A 20,323-nucleotide genomic window follows, 5' to 3' on the forward strand; every position below is an offset into this window, starting at 1 on the left:
CAGAGCAGCACCTTGCTTACCTGGTCCAAGTCCTCACTGCCACTTCACTTGGAGTGTGGAGTCTCAGTCCTAAACACAGTGAATTATCAGCCTGCAATGTTTGAGCTGAAGGGTATGAGGAACAAGACTAAAGGGGAAAGTCCTGCTCAATCAAATGCTGTTCTAATGTATCTGAGATCAATTAGAGTTGTGTTTGAAATTTTCACCAAAATAATTAAAAGTTATTCTCCCTACTCTGGAGGTAACTTTCCTGAACAGGAGGAAGTCGCACTTTCTAATTAATTTTGACTGTATTTCATTGGCAGTATTACAAACCATAATGGTGTAAATTGGAATCACCTGGTAATTCAAGGGTAAAAAGAGGGTGCCCTTTATTTAGCACATGGAGAATGCTTCAGATGTAATGCCTGTGCTGCTCTGATTCCAACAAAGATAGTAATCCATCTCTAACTACTGGTGATTGTAAGAATGGCTCTTGAACTGTCCTTTTCCAGATTACAGGTAAATGAAAGCTGATGGTCACAAGTAGAAAGGTTTGACATCATATTTCTTCACCAGTCTGTATCAATTTTGTGGTTAGCTTCACGCGAAATAAACAAAAATTACTCCAAATTCTCAAAAATCAAAAATATCTTACCTACTAATCCCAAGAGTCTGTAAACCAATTTTATTCTCAATCGTGTATTTGCCAGGAACAGCTGTTGGTTGAATCAGAACTCCATCCTTATACCTGACAGTGATGAAGATCGATTTATTTAATCAATATTTAATATAAGGTTTCTTGATTAACAAATAAATTGTAATCTAGCATTTGTTAAAGGGGGCTTTATAAGAAGGTTATGTTTTCAACTATCTCTTTTAATTTAATGTATGGAAGAAACGTGGTTTCCTGCTAACTTGGCCCAGCAGTGCACCAAGGTGACCTGTGCCGTGGAATTTTGTGTCAGGTTTACTACCTGGAATAATGATAACCATGTGCCTACTGTTGATTGTTGGGGAAAAACCCATCTGGTTCACTAATATCCTTTAAGGCAAGAAAATTGCTGTCATTATCTGGCCTAGGTCAGAAGTCACATAATATAGTCCAACAGGTTTATCTGAAACCACAAGCTTTCAGAATGCTGCTCCTTTGTCAGGTGAACGGGACTGAAGTGGAATGGAGGTTTTGACTCTCACTGCAGTAGAAACCAGCTGAAGTCTGAAGAAATAAGGTTAGTTTGCTCCTTGTAAGCTGTTGCTTGGAACCAATAAGTCAGAGACTTTGTAATTTGTGAACCAGTCACTCCGAGCATCTTGCAAGGAAGTGAAAAGTAGCTGGCGAAAGGAAATTGAAGAATACAGGTCGTTCCGTTATAACACGCATTTCGTTAACATGAATGTGCTGTAACACAATTGACGAATTGGGGACACTCTTTCTAAAGCTTGAGCTTTTAAAATGTGTGTTGGCTGTAATGTGATTGTGTGTCCTTGTGCAATCCTGCATTATGGAAAAATTGCACTTTAGAACCAGAACTTAAAGTAACACAATTACATCGCGATTGTACACAACCATCACATTATTGAAGAACTGACTGTACCAACGTCTGGCAGGAGAAAAGGATCCCCTCAGTGAAATACCATCCCAGTTTTACTCTCCACTCATTTTGCCATTTTTTTGTCAGTCTGTATATGTGTGCAAAGGGAGGTTTACAAGGGGTTAGAATTTTAACCAGCGTTATATGTCAACAGTTCACAGCTTTTTGTACTTGTAGCTGGAATCTATTTATATGTCATCAGTAGTAATCCTGGTTAAGTGCAGAAACCTGGTCTATGCTATTTGTTAGCCTGGGTCTAAAACAAAAACAGGGTCATTGTGGAATTTTTGCAAACTTGCATCAATGCTGATTGCTAGCTGTGCACAATATTGATCTGATTTTTAAAAACTAAAAGCTCTACACTATTTAACAGTTTATTTCTGTGACCCATTCCATTCTTTCATTAACATTATCATTAATTGTTTTTGTAAACATTTATGGCGATATTGTTGTTAATGTGCATGCTTTTAAGTGATAGTAAGAACAGCCTTTGGAACCCTGAATCCTCACTTTGTTGAAGATCTCAGAGAATTCCAGTTCTACTGTCCTTTTAGATAGATCCAGATTCAAATTGTTCCCGTGGTCTATGGTTTGTTTTCCTTTCTATTTCCTCATGGTGACAAATGGAATGTTAAAATAGAATCACGAAAGCCAAATGTTGCAAATCTGGAAATTGGAAATAAAATTGGAAATTCTCAGCAGATCAGGCAGCTTCCACGGAAAGAGAAACAGTTTGAACCTCACGAACAGAAACAGAAATTACTTAAGAAACTCTGTAGGTCTGGCAGCATCTGTAGAGACAGAAACAGAGTTAATGTTTTGGGTCCAGTGACCCTCCTTCAGAATATTACGAACCTTCCTCTGACAAAGGGGCACAGATCTGAAACACTAACTCTGCTTCTCTCTCTCTCTCTCTCTCTCTTTGTCCCCCCTCTCTCTCTCTCTCTGTTAGAAATGGTGAAAAGTGTTGTTTTTGCAGATATAGAAAAAGCATACAGAAAAGGGGTACAGCAAGAGAACTATTAACTGCAGATATTTAGGGAAGAGTACCTCTACTTTTCAGTGCATAATTATGGATAATTAAGTACTAACTTTAATGTAGATTTATTAAAGAAAATAATTCCTTTTACCATAATGTTTAAAACAACAGTTTCAGCAAAAAGCTAAGATTACTGAAACATATAAGCAAAGCACGAAAAAGATACATTGTTAAGATGTATGTACAAGAATGGAATGTACCTGTGGACAATGAAAGAAGTTACAAAGGGGAACAGCGAGATAAGAGTTTAGCCTTATAACAGCATGTGCAAGGGGGAAATTGCCAACTTGGAAAGAAAGGGGCAATGGGTGCGGAACATAGATAGGTAGAGGCAAAATAGTAAGCGAGATTGGGTAATTAAGAGTCTGGAGAGATAACCTCAGTCAGCTCAAAGGGTATAACTATACACTAACCTAAGTTCGAATCTGCTTTCATTTGCTTATGCAATGGAAGCCCTTACTTGCAAGTTCGTAATAAATTGTCTTGTTTCCAGCTTTGGTGGTCTCGTCTAAATTTTATTGAATTTTGTTTCTAACATCTCACACACACACAGACACACACAGACACACACGCTCCACAGATGCTGCCAGGCCTGATGAGTTTTTCCAGCATTATCCAAACATAGTAACGCCAAGAAGAATATCTGATTGTGGGGTTAGGAGATTGCTGGCCTATTTCTAGTCATCTGTCATCGGGCCACAGCACTGAGGATGAGATAATAATTCCTCTTTCATATTTTAATCAGATTATATTCTGGAGCAATTGGATTATTTGTGGCTGCAATTTTTCTTTCAACCAGTTTTGTTTCATTTGTTAGTACCATTTAACCTGAGGAGAAGGTGCTCCCTGGACAATGCAGGAAAGGCTAACGCTCATCTTCTCCCAGACTGTGTGCGGCCTGAGTCCAAGCACAAACTCCGGAGCATGGGCCTCGAGGTCAGCAGCAAGCTGCCTTTCCTCCTCTGCTCTTCTCTCCACCTGAAACAATGTTTGTTTTCAATGTTAAACCTTCTCAACGTTACTTCCTCACATCTTGAGATTACACTGTGTAATATGTCCAAAATAATGATACATACATCCTTTGTCCATTAACTATAATTAAAGTGTTAATGCAATTCCAATAAAGTGATAATACCTCCATTAAAATCATAGACAGATTGGGAATATTGTTGTAAACTTGAAAATGTTCAGGGATTTCATGAGTTCCTTAAGATATTGAAGATGGGTGTATCATTACAAAGTGTAGGGTTTTGGAAAACTCTAGAAGTGCATTAAATTTCCTGCCTGAGAGGGTGATGTGACAGCATGGAGATAGACAGGTATGATGCAGGGACAATACTGAAGGAATTATACTGGGTATAATTCTATGATAACTTGGATTTCACTGAGGGGACAGGGATGAACAGCACTTGAGGCTGTTGTCTGACAATCCCATATCACGATGGAAACTGGGGGAGTTCATCATTCTCTGCAGTTCACTCCAGTCCTGCTTTGGTCTCTCCTGTATGGCAGCAAGAGAGACAATCTTTCACGCTGTGGTAGTGGAAGCCTTGGAGAAGTTGTAGATAAAAAACATTTCTTAAGAAAGGCACATATTTCTCCTTCTGTGAAATTTATAACCAGCGCTTACCACTCAAGTCTCTGGGTCTTGCCACGTATTCCTGGCACTCTCTACTGTCCCCAGAAAGATGGGAGTTTGCCATGCTGAGAGTGGTTGGCATACCAGTTGGTGACACTGCCTCCATGTGATATTTCTTGAATGTATTGGAGCATATATGTCCCATGTGTTGGATATTCTGCTCTGTCTGTGTAACAACTGAGCATTGTCATTGTGGCATATCACAAAGTGAGAATGTAGGACTAGTTCCAATTAAAACAACTGAAATATATCAGGAGCAATCGTTAATGTATCTTTGGTTCTTACATGGTTTTAAAAACTTCTTTGGACAACTCCTTCCTTTCCCATTCTGTTGGGCCTATTTCCTTATATTATTCATAAAGGAATTGAAATGATGGATCATAAAAGGCAAAGTCACCATGATCCTTCCGGACAATGGGGCTACTGTCTTAAAGAGGTTTTAACTGAGGGACACCACACCTCCGGTGAGGGATAAGATTGAGAAGGAGAATCCTTCAAAGTGGCCTCAACCAGTGTGGGAATTGTATCCGTGATTGTTGTCACCATTCTGTATCGGAAAACAAACGTCCGGCCAACTGAGCTAACCAATCCCAATAGCTGTAATATTGAACATATTTGTTTAATTGCACAACGAGTCATAATCATTATGCATAGATTTAACGTTTCTAATGAACATAATGTATCTCATCATGTTGCAATTCAAATTCTATTCTCTTCTTAAAAATCAGTTGTTTGTTTCCAGTACAGGATGTCTGAGACCGAATGGAATGTGAGAATAGGTGATGGTATATTAGTTAAGATTTAATTGGGTGTGAATCGCTTGCATTAAGATAGGGAATTAGTAATTAGTGGAAAGTGCGTTTTAAGTAATGCAGTTATCTGTAGTGCACTGAAAGTGTGGACTTGAATTCTATTTGAATCCAGTTATCTCCTTGTGCCTAACAGCAGTCACAGTACAGTCCCTCCAGTCTCACTGCAGCCCCTCCAATCTCAGTACAGTCACTCCAGTCTCACACAGTCGCTCCAGTCTCAGTACAGTCACTCCTGTCTCAGTACAGTCACTCCAATCTCAGTACAGTCACTCCAGTCTCACACAGTCGCTCCAGTCTCACACAGTCCCTCCAAACTCAGCACAGTCACTCCAGTCTCACACAGTCGCTCCAGTCTCAGTACAGTCACTCCTGTCTCAGTACAGTCACTCCAGTCTCAGTACAGTCACTCCAGTCTCAGTACAGTCACTCCAGCTTCACACAGTCATTCCAGTCTCAGTACAGTCACTCCAGTCTCAGTACAGTCGTCCAGTCTCACACAGTCACTCCAGTTTCACACAGTTGCTCCAGTCTCAGTACAGTGACTCCAGTCTCAGTACAGTCACTCCCATCTCAGCACAGTCCCTCCATCTCACACAGTCACTCCAATGTCAACACAGTGACTCCAGTCTCACACAGTCACTCCAGTCTCACACAGTCACTCTAGTCTCAGTACAGTCACTCCAGTCTCACACAGTCACTCCTGTCTCACACAGTCACTCCAGTCTCAGTACAGTCATTCCCATCTCAGTACAGTCACTCCAATGTCAGCACAGTCATTCCCATCTCAGTACAGTCACTCCAGTCTCAGTACAGTCACTCCAGTCTTAGTACAGTCACTCCAATGTCAGCACAGTCACTCCCATCTCAGTACAGTCACTCTAGTCTCAGTACAGTCACTCCAGTCTCAGTACAGTCCCCCCATCTCACACAGTCACTCCAGTCTCACACAGTCACTGCAGTCTCAGTACAGTCACTCCAGTCTTAGTACAGTCACTCCAATGTCAGCACAGTCACTCCCATCTCAGTACAGTCACTCCTGTCTCAGCACAGTCACTCCAGTCTCACTCAGTTGCTCCAGTCTGAGTACAGTCACTCCAATCTCAGTACAGTCACTCCAGTCTCAGCACAGTCCCCCTGTCTCAGCACAGTCACTCCTGTCTCAGCACAGTCACTCCAGTCTCAGTACAGTCACTCCCATCTCAGTACAGTCACTCCAGTCTCAGTACAGCCACTCCAATGTCAGCACAGTCACTCCAGTCTCAGTACAGTCACTCCCATCTCAATACAGTCACTCCAGTCTCAGTACAGTCACTCCAATGTCAGCACAGTCACTCCAGTCTCAGTACAGTCACTCCCATCTCAATACAGTCACTCCAGTCTCAGTACAGTCACTCCAATGTCAGTACAGTCACTCCAGTCTCAGTACAGTCACTCCCATCTCAGTACAGTCACTCCAGTCTCAGTACAGTCACTCCAATGTCAGCACAGTCACTCCAGTCTCAGTACAGTCACTCCCATCTCAATACAGTCACTCCAGTCTCAGTACAGTCACTCCAATGTCAGCACAGTCACTCCAGTCTCAGTACAGTCACTCCCATCTCAATACAGTCACTCCAGTCTCAATACAGTCACTCCAAAGTCAGCACAGTCACTCCAGTCTCAGTACAGTCACTCCCATCTCAGTACAGTCACTCCCATCTCAGTACAGTCACTCCAGTCTCAGTACAGTCACTCCAATGTCAGCACAGTCACTCCAGTCTCAGTACAGTCACTCCCATCTCAGTACAGTCACTCCAGTCTCAGTACAGTCACTCCAATGTCAGCACAGTCACTCCTGTCTCCGTACAGTCACTCCTGTCTCACACAGTCACTCCAGTCTCAGTACAGTCACTCCCATCTCAGTACAGTCACTCCAGTCTCAGTACAGTCACTCCCATCTCAGTACAGTCACTCCAGTCTCAGTACAGTCACTCCCATCTCAGTACAGTCACTCCAGTCTCAGTACAGTCACTCCAATGTCAGCACAGTCACTCCAGTCTCAGTACAGTCACTCCCATCTCAGTACAGTCACTCCAGTCTCAGTACAGTCACTCCAATGTCAGCACAGTCACTCCTGTCTCCGTACAGTCACTCCTGTCTCACACAGTCACTCCAGTCTCAGTACAGTCACTCCCATCTCAGCACAGTCACTCCAGTCTCAGTACAGTCACTCCAATGTCAGCACAGTCACTCCAGTCTCAGTACAGTCACTCCCATCTCAGTACAGTCACTCCTGTCTCCGTACAGTCACTCCTGTCTCACACAGTCACTCCAGTCTCAGTACAGTCACTCCCATCTCAGTACAGTCACTCCAGTCTCAGTACAGTCACTCCCATCTCAGTACAGTCACTCCAGTCTCAGTACAGTCACTCCCATCTCAGCACAGTCCCTCCACTACCTTCTGACGAATCGCTTTTTGATCAGCCTTTGTTGACACGAGTTTCTGAGCTTTGTAGTAGTTTTCATCAACCGTCTTCATCTCATTTCCAAATAAAACCTCCTTGCCTGGTTCTGATTTTCCTCGTCTATACTGGCTCCTTCTTTCAGGCCTGCTTGAAAGATGTTCCAGATTATGTTATGTCTTAACAAAGAATAGAAACAAATTAATTACCAAGCAAATTCCTTTCACCCTCAGTCAGCTGCACAAGGTCAAACAAAAATCTAAATCTTTATTTTAGCATTTAGTCGCTCTTACTCTCCATTAATATTAATAATCCTCAGTGGTATCTTTCTACATGGCACTGCTAGATGACAGCAACGTTGTTGGTGTTCTACTGTTTTTCTTGGCGTGGTGAAGTTGTTGTTTTTCATTGGCGGGATGCAGGTGTGGCAAGGTCAGTAATTATTGCTCCATCCTAGTTACCTTTGTGAAGAAAGTGCTGAGTTGCTCCTTGAATCTCTCTCTCGGTCCTCACAGTGAGCAGGAGGTTTGGCACAGCGTACAGCCCATGGCAAGGACGAGTATTTTGAATTTGTAACATGGGCAGTCTGTTGTCCTGCAGCTCCCACAGAGTTCTGGCAGATCAGGAGACTCTCCCACACTTACTGCCCAGGCTGGGATCGTTGGAAGGATTGGGAGGGGGGCACCTTTTGTGGGACCACATTATGAGCACACCTTCTGCAGCAAGCAAGTCTTGGTGTGGAATCAAACTTCCACTTTCATGGTTCCAGATGGGCAGTGGTCGTCCAATGCTCCTCCAAACCCCCCCACCTTTTTGAAAGTGTAATGCCGCGTTAGGTCAATTCAGAAAGCAGCTCAAAGCCAGCCATTACAGCACTGTGATAAATGGGCCAAATGGACTGCATAGAGAGCCCAGCATCTGGCAGTAGAGTCCCTTCTGCAAAGGGGCACAGTGTAATCAGCCACATCCCAGCAAGATCACAAGTTATTTACTTGCTGCTTATTATTTTCTGATTCTGAGGTTGCCCATTTAAAACAGAGATGAGGAGGAATTTCTTCTCTCAGAGAATAGCCAATCGGTGGAATTATTGAGTGGAAAGAGCTGTGAAGCAGGGCGGTATTGTTGTACAATGAGGACGATCAGATCAGCCATTGCATGATGGATTGGTGGTGCTGGAAGAGCACAGCAGTTCAGGCAGCATCCAACGAGCAGCGAAATCAAGCTGACTTGATTGATTCGTTGATTTATTGGTGTCACATGTACCAAGATAGAGTGGAAAGTGTTGGTTTATGTGCTTCACAGGCAGGTTGTACCATGCAAAGTGCATCAGGGTAGCAGAACAGAGTGAAGAATACAGTGTTACAGTCACAGAGAAGGTGCACTGAGAGAGAGAGAGAAGAATTAACACTTGAAAGGTCTGTTCAAAAGTATGATAACAGCGAGGAAGGAAATGTTCTTGAATCTATTAATATGCATTCTCAAACTTTTATATCTGCTCCCCAAGCTCATTGAAGGAGAGATTGTTGTCTTTACATCAGGTTGCTAAGCTCTCCATCTCTTTCTTGTTTTCTGTCTTGTTGTTGTTTGAGATCAACGTACAGCGGTGGTGTCGTCAGCGAACTTGTAAATGGCGTTGGAGCAGAATTAGGCCACACAGTCATGAATTTATAAAGAGTACCACAGGGGGCTGAGTACACAGCCTTGTGGGGCATCGGTGTTGAAGATTATGGTGGTCGCCTATCCTTACTGATTGGGGTCTATGGGTCAGGATGTCAAGGATCCAGTTACAAAGGGGGAGCCGAGACCTACGTCTTGGAGTTTGGAGATTAATTAGTTTGGAATTATGGTGTTGAAGGTGGAACTGTAGTCAATAAGTAGGAGTTTGACGTAGGTGTCCTTGTTTCCAAATGCTCCAGGGACGATTGTAAGGCTGGGAAGATAGTGCACATAGGCAAATTGCAAAGATTAAGGCACACTGGGCGGAGATGTTGTTAAACTTGAAAGGATTCAGAAACATTTAAAGGATGTTGCCAGGGTTGGAGGGTTTGAGCCATAAGGAGAGGCTGAATAGGCTGGGGCTGTTTTCCTGAATTGTCGGATACTGAGGAGTGATCTTAACATAGAACATAGAACATTACAGCGCAGTACAGGCCCTTCGGCCCTCGATGTTGCGCCGATCAAAGCACACCTAACCTACACTAACCCAATATCCTCCATATACCTATCCAATGCCTGCTTAAATACCCATAAAGAGGGAGAGTCCACTACTGCTACTGGCAGGGCATTCCATGAACTTACGACTCGCTGAGTGAAGAACCTACCCCTAACATCAGTCCTATATCTACCCCCCCTTAATTTAAAGCTATGCCCCCTTGTAATAGCTGACTCCATATGTGGAAAAAGGTTCTCACTGTCAACCCTATCTAACCCCCTAATCGAGGTTTAGTAAATCATGAGGGGCATAGATAGAGTGACTAGCCAAGGAGTTTTCCCTGGGGTGGGAAAGTTCAGAACTAGATGACTTAGGTTTAAGGTGAGAGGGGAAAAATATACAAGAGACCTAAGGAGCAACTATTTCAAGCAATGGGTGGTGTGTGTATGGAATGAGCTGCCAGAGCAAGTGGTGGAGGCTGGTACAATTACAACATTTAAAAGGCAAGTCAATGGGTATATGAATAGGAAGGATTTAGAGGGATATGGATTAATTGCTGGCAGATGGGACTATATTCATTTTGGATATCTGGTCAGCATGGACGAGTTGGGCCGAAGGGTTGTTTACGTGCTGTACTTCTCTATGACTCTATAATTATGGAGGCTGGAGTTGATGTGAGCCATGACTAACCTCTCAAAGCACTTAATAATGATGGCGGCCAGAGCCACCAGATGGTACTCATTGAGGTACTCTTTGGCATTGAGATGATGGTGGTCTTCTTGAAGCAGGTTGGCATGCCAGATAGGAATAGGAGAGGTTAAAGACGTCAACGAATACTCCTGCCAGCTGGTCCACACATGTCCCTGGTCACTTTCCATGGGTTCACCCTCAGGAAGGGCTGGCCCTTCTTCTGCTCCTACATCTAATGGTCTTCAGAAGCAATCTGTACAGTGAGCTCAATGGAGATTGGTGCCTCTGTTTGAGTCTCAATGGAATGAGGTTTCAGCTCCCTTATTTGTCCAATCCTCCTATGCAGTTCCTTGTGATGTGTTTATTGTATTAAAGCTGCTATATAAATACTCATTGTTGATTGAAAAACACGTGGTCAGCTGGTGTGTGTATATATTCACCTTGAAAGTTATCTATATAGTCTAAGCAACACATATACTGCACTCAATGGCTGATGATCTATAGCAAGAGTATTCCAACGAGTGACAAAACCCACACAGAGAGAGGATAGATTGCTCTTAATTTAAAGTGTGATGTAGATCCAATTTTAGCTACAGAATAAAACATATTTTAGATTCATTTGAGATGAGTAGACAGAACAAGTGTGTGGAAATAGAAAGAAAAAGCTGCTTTAAATGTTTCTCTGACCCAGAGAGTAAAAGCTGACAAATGGGAACAGCTGCTGAGTTTGTGTAGGAAGCTGGGGTCCCCTAAGTTCAAACACAACTTTGGTTAATTGGAAATTCTAATGTGTTAACTTATTCAGGTAATATCACTTGCATTAATTTTAAACAATCTCTTCCTAACAAACCTGTTACAGCCAACAGCCGGGTTTATCATAGCCATCCACAAAGCTTTCAATGGCTTCTTTCTTTGGCTGAGGGGCCTGGGACATCTTTCAACCTTAAAACCCCTCTGAGTGTAAGATTGTTTTACTCAAGGCACAGAGATGTTTTAAATGTATTCATGGAATGTAGGTTTGTAATGAAGGTAATGTTGAGACATTGCTCTCTATACACTGCTGACAGATTGGGCACAGCTGACATAGCAGATGAATGCCAGAGAGAGGGATTATTTGCAACGTGCTTTTTGTTTTATAGTCAGAGGTCATTCTGCTCCTGAGCGTGGGAGGCATCAACATATGCTTTTAACTCGGAACACACTCGACTCCACACTGACATGACATTGAAACTCCAGTGTCTAGTTAACCATTTGTGTTCCCACAAGAAGGAACCATCATCTGAGAACTAATTCAAATAATAGACATTCAGTATTCAATCAGAATCCAGTTGCCAACCAATCAGCACCCTCCTCTCATGTTTTCCCTCCACAGTGGTATTCTTGTGAACTGTCCTGATGAGTGCAAGAAAATAAGTTTCAACAGGAAGTGCCTTTTATCAACAGTTCTGTTCGACCAAACAATTATTTGGTAGAAATTCCCTTCAGTAAGAACTTCTGTAAGAAATGATTTATTTTGGAGGAGTTAAAAGTGATTGTGTCTTTGTCAAAAACATAAGGAATCTTTTTAGCTCAGTCAGCCCAGATTAAAAGTGAAATATCAAATAGGCTGCAAGCAAGATGGAAATTCCAGAAATCAACAAATTTTCTATGGTTGTGTTCTACTAACAAATTGCTCATTTATTTTGGGTATTCAAACCCCACACTAGGCCAAGTGAAGTTCAGGAGAGAACATTGGAATGCAGCAATATTTCCTCCTGGTAAAGAAAGGTATAACATACAATTTAATTTAGCTGTAGTACTGAGACCTACTGCACTTGTTATTACTAATATGTACACCAAATGTCAATGTTCCCAACCATAATTACACATGTAAATCTAGATGCTGCTGTTCCACCTGCCAAGTCCCTGCAAAAGTGTGAGAATGGTATCTTCACCATTCAAACACATGAAATACACACTGAACTCATCAGTAAATGTTAGTGCTTGACCATTTCAGATCAAATACATTTGTAACAGTCAATCTTACCTACTTCCAAACAACCTCTTAGAGATACAAGATTAATTTGAACAAATGTTGAGAACCATTCATTCAGATTTCCATTATTGTTGGATATTTAAGTAGTAGAATCTGTCATTTACTTTTGCTTTTTATTTCTATTCCTGTTATTTACCCCAGACTTAATTCCATCTTTCTTTTGATCGCTTCCTTTTGATATCTTTACCTGATTTCAGACGACACCAGGTTATAGTCCAACAGGTTTATTTGAAGCCACCAAAGGTTTGTGACCTCAAATAAACCTGTGGGACTATAACCTGTGTGACTTCTGACTTTGTTACTCCAGTCCAACACCAGCCACCTCCACATCATGTCGACCTGACTTGACATTGGGTTGAATACTCGAATGGACCTTCCTTGGGTCAGACCCTATAATTTCTCCACCACTATTAGGAGACAATGACATGTCACAACTACAACGTTCTGTGGATGAAGCATGCAATTAGTTTGCTCGATTTAATAAAAAATAGAAACGTAATAATTCATAGCTAACACTAATATTCAAAGTTAATTAAATGATGTCACAGCAACTAAAACACTTGGCAAACATGCCAGCGTGAATGATTAAATCAAACTTCCAACAAGCCAACAATCTATAAACTCCAGCTTACCTGAGAACAGGAGTTAAAATCGCCCTTTCAGCAGAATGTCTTTTAGCATGAGATGAAGAGCCAAAGAGCTCAGGCTTATTGTGATAATGATGTAGAAGTCTGGTTGCCATGTCTTGATACAAATGTTTGTTTCACGTTGACTAGAACATAAACAGAAAGATACTTAATTGGCGTGTGTGAGTTGGAGAACTATCCTTCATCATCATAAGCCATTTCTGGAGCTGTTTGCAGGGAGATGGTGACAATGCAGATTCACACCTGGGATTCTCCACACAGCAGCACTTCAGTTGTCACCACACTAACTGTCTGCTGAGCAGAGGCTCAACAGATTCACACAGGCAGTGAGAGAACATGCTGAGGGAATGCTGACCTTTCGACCATCACAACAGTCAGTTCATGAATAATTCAGAGTCGCTCCATCCTATCAGCTAGAAAATAGTAAATACTGTACCATGAAGAAATCTCAGCAATGAAGAAATAGTTGGCTTAGGATTACTAAAAAACATTTTGAATTGTTCAGAGGATGGAGTCATGGAGCTATACAGCACAGAAACAGCCCCTTCAGTCCAACCAGTTCATGCCAACCATAATCCCAAACAAAACTAGTCCCACCTGCCTGCGTTTGGCCCATATAATTATTCACATACTCACCTAAATGTCTTTTAAATGCTCTAACTGTATCCACATCAATCACTCTTTTCTGGAAGTTCTTTCCACAGACGAATCACTCCCTGTATAAAGGAAAATTGTCCTCATATCTTTTCAAATCTTTCTCCTCTCACCTTAAAAATATGTTCCCTAATCTTGAAATTCCCCATTCTAGGGAAAAGACACTTGCCATTCAATTTATCTATACCCTTCATGATTTTATAAACTTCTATAAGGTCACCTTAAAACTTCCAACACTCCAATGAAAAACTGCCAGCCTCTCCTTATAATTCATACCATCCATTCCTGGCGACTTCCTGGTAAATTTCTTCTGAACTGTCTCCAGCTTAATAATATCCTTCCTATAACAGGGTGACCCGAACTGGACACAACGCTCCAGAAGAGGCCTCATCAATGTCTTGTACAACCTTAACGTAACGTCCCAACTCTTGTACTCAAAGGTCAGAGCAATGAATGCAAGTGTGCTAAATGCCACTCTGTCTATTTGTGATACAAACCTCCAAGAACGATGTACTTTTTAAGAAACTAGAAGGTTTGGAAAGCTATTACCCAACATCATTAATTTCACAAAGACATACATGAGTCATGCTTGGACAACTCCCTAATCCCTAATAATCAATCCCTATTTCACCTTGTCATAGAGCCCACAGTGAGCTGCTGAGAGATTCTCCTCACTCGGGAATGAAGTTACCAACTTCAAAGACAAGCAATAAAGCACTATAAAGATGGTAGAATTTTGGTATCAATTTTATTTGTTTTCAAACATTCTTTCAAAGGTATTGTATCATAATATTATTTCTGCATTTTCTAAAAGATTAAGACAACCAGTTGTTGAACCCTTTTCTTTGAGTAGGATTCCAATCATCTATTAACGTTGGTCAGTCAATTAGAAACCAAAAAATTAGATTTACAAATTGAGGTAGTATTCCCATTAGGTAGATTTAGTTGCACTTTGTGCGTGAAGGTTTAACACTGACATCTCCATTTTCAGACCAGCTTTTATTATCTGTCCCTAGTTACCCCTTGAGAAGGTGGGGGTGAGTTGCCTTCTTGAACCACAGCGGTCTATGTGCTGTGTGTAGACCCACAATGCCATAAGGTAAAGAATTCCAGGATTTTGACCAGCGACAGTGAAGGAGTGGTCATGTATTTCCAAGTCAGGATAGTGAGTGGCTTGAAGGGGAACTTGCAGGGAGTGGTGTTCCCATAAATCTGCTGCCCTTGGCCTTCTAGATGGAAGTGGTGGTGGGTTTGGATCAAAGGAGACTTGGTGAGGTACTACAGTGCATCTTGTAAATATTTTGATCTTCTTGAGTAAGTATGATGACCTGCTGAAGCCAATGATACAGGTAGGTACATAATGTGATCCCTAGTCTGTCAGGGACAGCAGGAACTAAACAGGTTTAGGTATTTACTTAGTAAAAAAGAAAGTAAGCCAGTTTTTATTGGGACAGACAACAAGTACGCACAAATATAGTTCATATCAAAAAATGTGTACTCATGCAATAAAGTGGGTGGAAAATGCTGCCATATCTTCAGGAAGAATCTGATTCAACTATTGCACCTCTTTAAGTGACCTCAGTCAGGTGGCACGTGGAGTACTATCATTGACCTCAACATCTCTGAGTTTAAGGAAGCAAAGTTCACCATAGTTCCTACTCCTGATTGCTCTCAGATCCTTACATTAGGTATTATGGCAGGATCAAATTACACTTTATTACAACAGTAAAATGTACTTCGAGTATCATGAGCAAAAAGCTCATAAACTTGTTCCACTTTTGCAATTTAAACAGAGTTATCCATAAAACAGCTGTTACTATTTACCTTAAAATTCTGTTGGTGCTGGATGCATTTAGATCTTATAGCTTTAATTCTATCTCTTCTTAAAAGAGATTCCATTAAAGAATCAAACTGTTGTGCATTGTGTTCAACTGGCTTCAGTGAAAAGGTGGTCTGTGTGTTTAATGGGAGACAGATCCTCATCATGTGTGTCAGAAAGAGGGTTGTGGGATTCCTGGACTGTGCAGATCGAGGAATGTTCTGTTGATTGTGGTGACTCTGGTCGGGGGAGGGGCGGGGGAGGGTGAGGAGGGGGGAGGCAGAGGGAGAAGGTGATGATTTGGGGAGAATATTGTTTGGGAAGAGAGAATATTGTTCAATTCTGAGATGCAGAGAGATCTAGGTGATCTAATACATAAATCACAAAGAGTTAGTTTGGAAGAACAGCAAGACATTGACATGGCTAATGATTTAAGCCTTTATTTTAGAGAAATTGTTCATGGAAATGAACATGTTATACTTCAATTCAACAGGACGCTGGTGAGATCACATCTCAAATACTATGTGCAGTTTTTGGTCTCTTTATTTGAGAAAGGAGATGATATAGAACCCTTTCAATGTAGAAACAGGCCCTTTGGCCAGGCAAGTCCACATCGACTGCCCGAAGAGTAACCCACCCAGACCCATTCCCCTACTGCTCCACATTTACCCTAGACTAATACATCTAACCTACACATCCCTGATCACTATGGGCAATTTTAACAGGACCAATTCACCTCACCCGCACATCATTTGGAATGTGGGAGGAAACCAGAGCATCCAGAGGAAACCCATGCAGACACAAGGAGAATGTGCAAACTTCATACCGTCACCCGAGACTAACTACTGTGCTACCGTGCTACCCGTTAGTGTGTTGGAGACAGTTCTGAGGAGCTGTACTAGATTAGTAGAAAGTGAGGACTGCAGATACTGGAGATCAAAGACAATTCACTCTGCAACTCTCTCGTCAGGTCCATACCCCCCACCAGCCCAGACTCCACTTCTGGCACCTTTCCCTGCCACCACAGGAAGTGCAAAACCTTACACCCACACCACTCCCCTCACCTCCGTCTAAGGCCCCAAGGGATCCTTCCACATTCGTCAGAAATTTACCTGTACCTCTCCCAACGTCATCTACTGCATCTGTTGCACCTGGTGTGGTCTCCTCTACATCGGGAGGACAGGACACCTTCTTGCGGATCGTTTCAGAGAACATCTCTGGGACACCCACACCCATCAACCCCACTCCCTGTGGCTGAACACTTCAACTCCCCCTCCCACTCTGTCAAGGACATGCAGATCTTGGGCCTCCTCCATCGCCAAACCATTACCACCCAACGCCTGGAGGAAGAACGCCTCCTATTCCGCCTTGGGACCCTGCAACCACATGGGATAAACGTGGATTTCAGTAGCTTCCTCATTTCTCCTCCCCCTACATTATCCCAGTCCTAAGTCTCCAAGTTGGCACCGCCCTCTGGACCTGTCCATCATTCCCCACTCTGACCTATCACCTTCTCGCTCACTTTCATGCACCTATTGCTTTCTCAGCTACCCCCCACCCACCCCACCCCAACCCTAACCCCTCCCATTTGTCTCTCAGCCCCGGCATACAAACCTCATTCCTATTAGATGCCTATCTATCCTCATGTCTTTCAAAATGTCCAGTGTTTACTCCTTCTTAACATCAACCTGTTCAAGTGTATCAGCCTGTTTCACATTGTACTCACAAACAACAAGGACACACTCATGAATGAATACTGAAGCAAAATATTCAATAAGGATCTCCCCTACCTCCTCCAACTCCAGGCACAAATTCCTTCCACTATCCCTGATTGGTCCTACTCTCATTCTGGCCATCCTCACAGAACTGTAGAATGCCTTAGGGATTTCCTTAATCCTACCCACCAGGGCTTTTTCATTCCCCTTTCTAGCTCTCCTTAGTCCATTCTTCAGTTCCTTCCTGGCTACCATGTAACCCTCTAGAGCCCTGTCTGATCCTTGCCTCCTCAACCTTAAGTATGTTACCTCCTTCCACATCTCTTGTCATCCAAGGTTCCTTCACCCTACCATCCTTTCCTTGTCTCAGTGGGACAAACCTGCCCAGCACTCGCAGCAAGTGCTCCCTAAACATCCTCCACGTTTCTGTCATGCATTTCTCTGAGAATATCTGTTCCCAATTTATAATTAGATTTCCTCCGGTTTGGAAACAGGCCATTCAGCCCAACAAGTCCATACCGATCCTCTGAAGAGTAGCCCAACCAGACCCATTCCCCGACCCTATTATCCTATATTCACCCCTGACTAATGCACCTAAACTACACATCCTGAAACACGATGGGCAATTTTGCATGGTCAGTAAAAGCAAAATGCACATCTTGGTGGGAGGAAACTGGATCACCTGGAGGAAACCCACTCAGACACAGGGAGAATGTGCAAACTCTACATAGACAGTTGCCCGAGGCTGGAATTGAACCCAGGTTCCTGGCAGTGTGAGGCAGCTGTGTTAACCACTGAGCCTCCATGTCATCCCAAAGTCCCCTGAGCCAGATGGGACATATCCAAGGTTATTACGGGAAATGAGGGAAGATATTGCTGCGCCTTTGGGATCTTTGCATCCTCACTGTCCATTGGAGTAAAACCAGATGATTGGAGGGTGGCAAATATTATTCCCTTGTAATAGGGATAACCCTGGGAATTATAGACCAGTCAGTCTTACGTAGGTGAAGACCATCACCACCTGAAGATTTGTCAACTTTTAGATGTAATAATTTTCTCAGTCCCCTTTACCTGGTGATTGTGACTGTTACATAACTGTTCAAAACTAAAGTTCATCAACCCTCGGCTCTTTCTTGTTAATGTTTTCTTCACTCTCTCGATTGCCTTCCTTCTTAAAATGTGCTCCCAGAACTGGGTGCAATACTCCAGCAGAAGTTGAACCAGTTTGTTACACAAGTTCAACATAACGTCCTTACTATTATATTCTATGTTCCTACTAATAAAGCTCAGAATGCTGTCTGCTTTATGAATCGAAAGTGCTGCTGGAAAAGCACAGCAGATCAGGCAGCATCCGAGGATTAGGAAAATTGACATTTCAGGCAAAAGCTCTTCATCAGAAAAAGTGCTTTTGCTCAAATCGTCGATTTCCCTGCTCCTCGGATGCAGCCTGATCTAGGTGCTTTTCCAGCACCATACCCTTAACTCTAATCTCCAGCATCTGTAGTGCTCACTTTTGCCTGTCTGCTTTATGAGCCAGCCCCTCAACCTGTCTTGCCACTTTTACACTTCTGTTTGTAGCAACAGCCTCCCCATTGAGCACAGTATATAAAACACTGAACACTGACCCTGATCCCACTGTAAAAAGAATTGAAATTTTCATCATCATGGTTCAATTTAAATATGAACCCTATTTTAAAGAAGTAATACTAAACAAAATACAAAGGACTGCAGATTCAGAAAACTGAAACAAAAATAAGAATTGCTTGAAAATCTCAACAGGTCTGCCAGCATTGGTGGAGAGGAAGCAGAGTTAACATTTCAGGTCCAAAAACTTCTTCAGAACTGATAGTGGCTTTGAGAGGGTGTTATATATGCTAAAGACAGTGACTGGGGGAGAGAGAGGGGTAAATGAGAGGTAGGAATAAAACCCAGAGAGTAAGACCACTAGTCATTCTCCCTGGCTCACAATTATCCATGCCTTCAGTTACCCAACTGCTGTTTCCTCTCGCTGGGCTCTGTCTTCACCAAACATTTACCCCTTCCCCTCTTCCCAGCCCATCTTCAGCATATACACTAACCCTTTCCTAGCTACAATCAGTTCTGAAGAAGGGTCACTGGATCCAAAATATTGACTTGGTTTTCTGTGCACAGATACCACCAGACCTGTGGGGTTTCTCCAGCAATTTCTGTTTTTGTTATGAATGAAGAAAAGTCAGCCTTCGTATTAACTGCGGCTATCTGAGAGATTACATGGACTGTGGCTCAAAAGCATGATCAAATCAAGGTACGTTCCTGGTCTGAATTCTGGTTAAGAAGCCACTTGTTGATTCAGAGCCTGCAATTCATAAATTAAGTACTCACCAAAGTTAATGTTAAAATCGAATGATGTTAAAATCGAATCATTCGGATACAGAAGCTGTGATGAATAAAGAGACTGCACAGTCTAGAGGAGAGCTAAAGGACAAAATGAGCAGCTGCTTCCCAGTGAACAATAAAAGCAATGACTAGCAGAGAAAGAATATGTTACTGTTGCCTACAGTGACCTTTTAAGTGAGTTATATATAGCAATTTTATTTTTCACCTGAATAAATATAGAAAATAAGCTAATTGTTCTCATGTTCATTAACTTATAGATGGATATAAGTACTGCATTAAATTAACAAAGAGAAAGCATTTCATGGCAATTTGTTGTGTAAATCCAATCATTATTTTTCTGTGATATTTATGTCCCTGGATCATTTTCCTAAACCCAAAGTAAGAATGCCACGTACGCTGCAGACAGGATTATGTAGCTAGAGCTTGCAATAAATCAACAGAGTCACCTTTCAATGATAACACTGCAGTGATGTCAATCCGTAAATCCAAATTTCAAACTGTAAACTCTGTAAGGTTCCATCACCACACTGCGAGATAGGCAAATGTGCCCTTCCAGAAACCATCCCATTAAATGATTATTCTTGAACAAGAGTAGGACCTAAAGAAATGAGCCCATGAATTGTCATGGACCATACTGAGAGTTGCTGATGCTCCAACGCAGCACCGAAGGAATGCTTCGTTGCTGGAGGTGCCACTAAGACACGTCTGCATTCTCAGGTGGACATAAACA

The 20,323-nt window shown here is 42.3% G+C and overlaps 1 protein-coding gene across 3 annotated transcripts in view; it reads right to left on the reverse strand.

The window, feature by feature from the left end:
- myom3 (myomesin 3) overlaps positions 1-19,696 on the reverse strand; it is a 108,606-nt gene extending 88,910 nt beyond the window's left edge. The window contains exons 1-5 of one of the 3 annotated variants that reach the window (XM_072547942.1): positions 19,579-19,696; positions 13,015-13,154; positions 7,502-7,652; positions 3,434-3,591; positions 638-730 (exon numbers count right to left, since the gene is read on the reverse strand). In XM_072547942.1, the coding sequence (XP_072404043.1) occupies positions 638-730; positions 3,434-3,591; positions 7,502-7,652; positions 13,015-13,124 (512 nt within the window). In that variant the 5' untranslated portion in view covers positions 13,125-13,154; positions 19,579-19,696. Of the gene's footprint in view, positions 1-637; positions 731-3,433; positions 3,592-7,501; positions 7,656-13,014; positions 13,155-13,272; positions 13,358-19,578 lie in introns of those variants that run through there. The other 2 variants (XM_072547940.1, XM_072547941.1) reach the window with 2 other exon arrangements.
- Positions 19,697-20,323: the final 627 nt, after the last annotated feature.

Source organism: Chiloscyllium punctatum, chromosome 27 (assembly GCF_047496795.1).
Source record: "Chiloscyllium punctatum isolate Juve2018m chromosome 27, sChiPun1.3, whole genome shotgun sequence".
Lineage (NCBI taxonomy): Eukaryota > Metazoa > Chordata > Chondrichthyes > Orectolobiformes > Hemiscylliidae > Chiloscyllium > Chiloscyllium punctatum.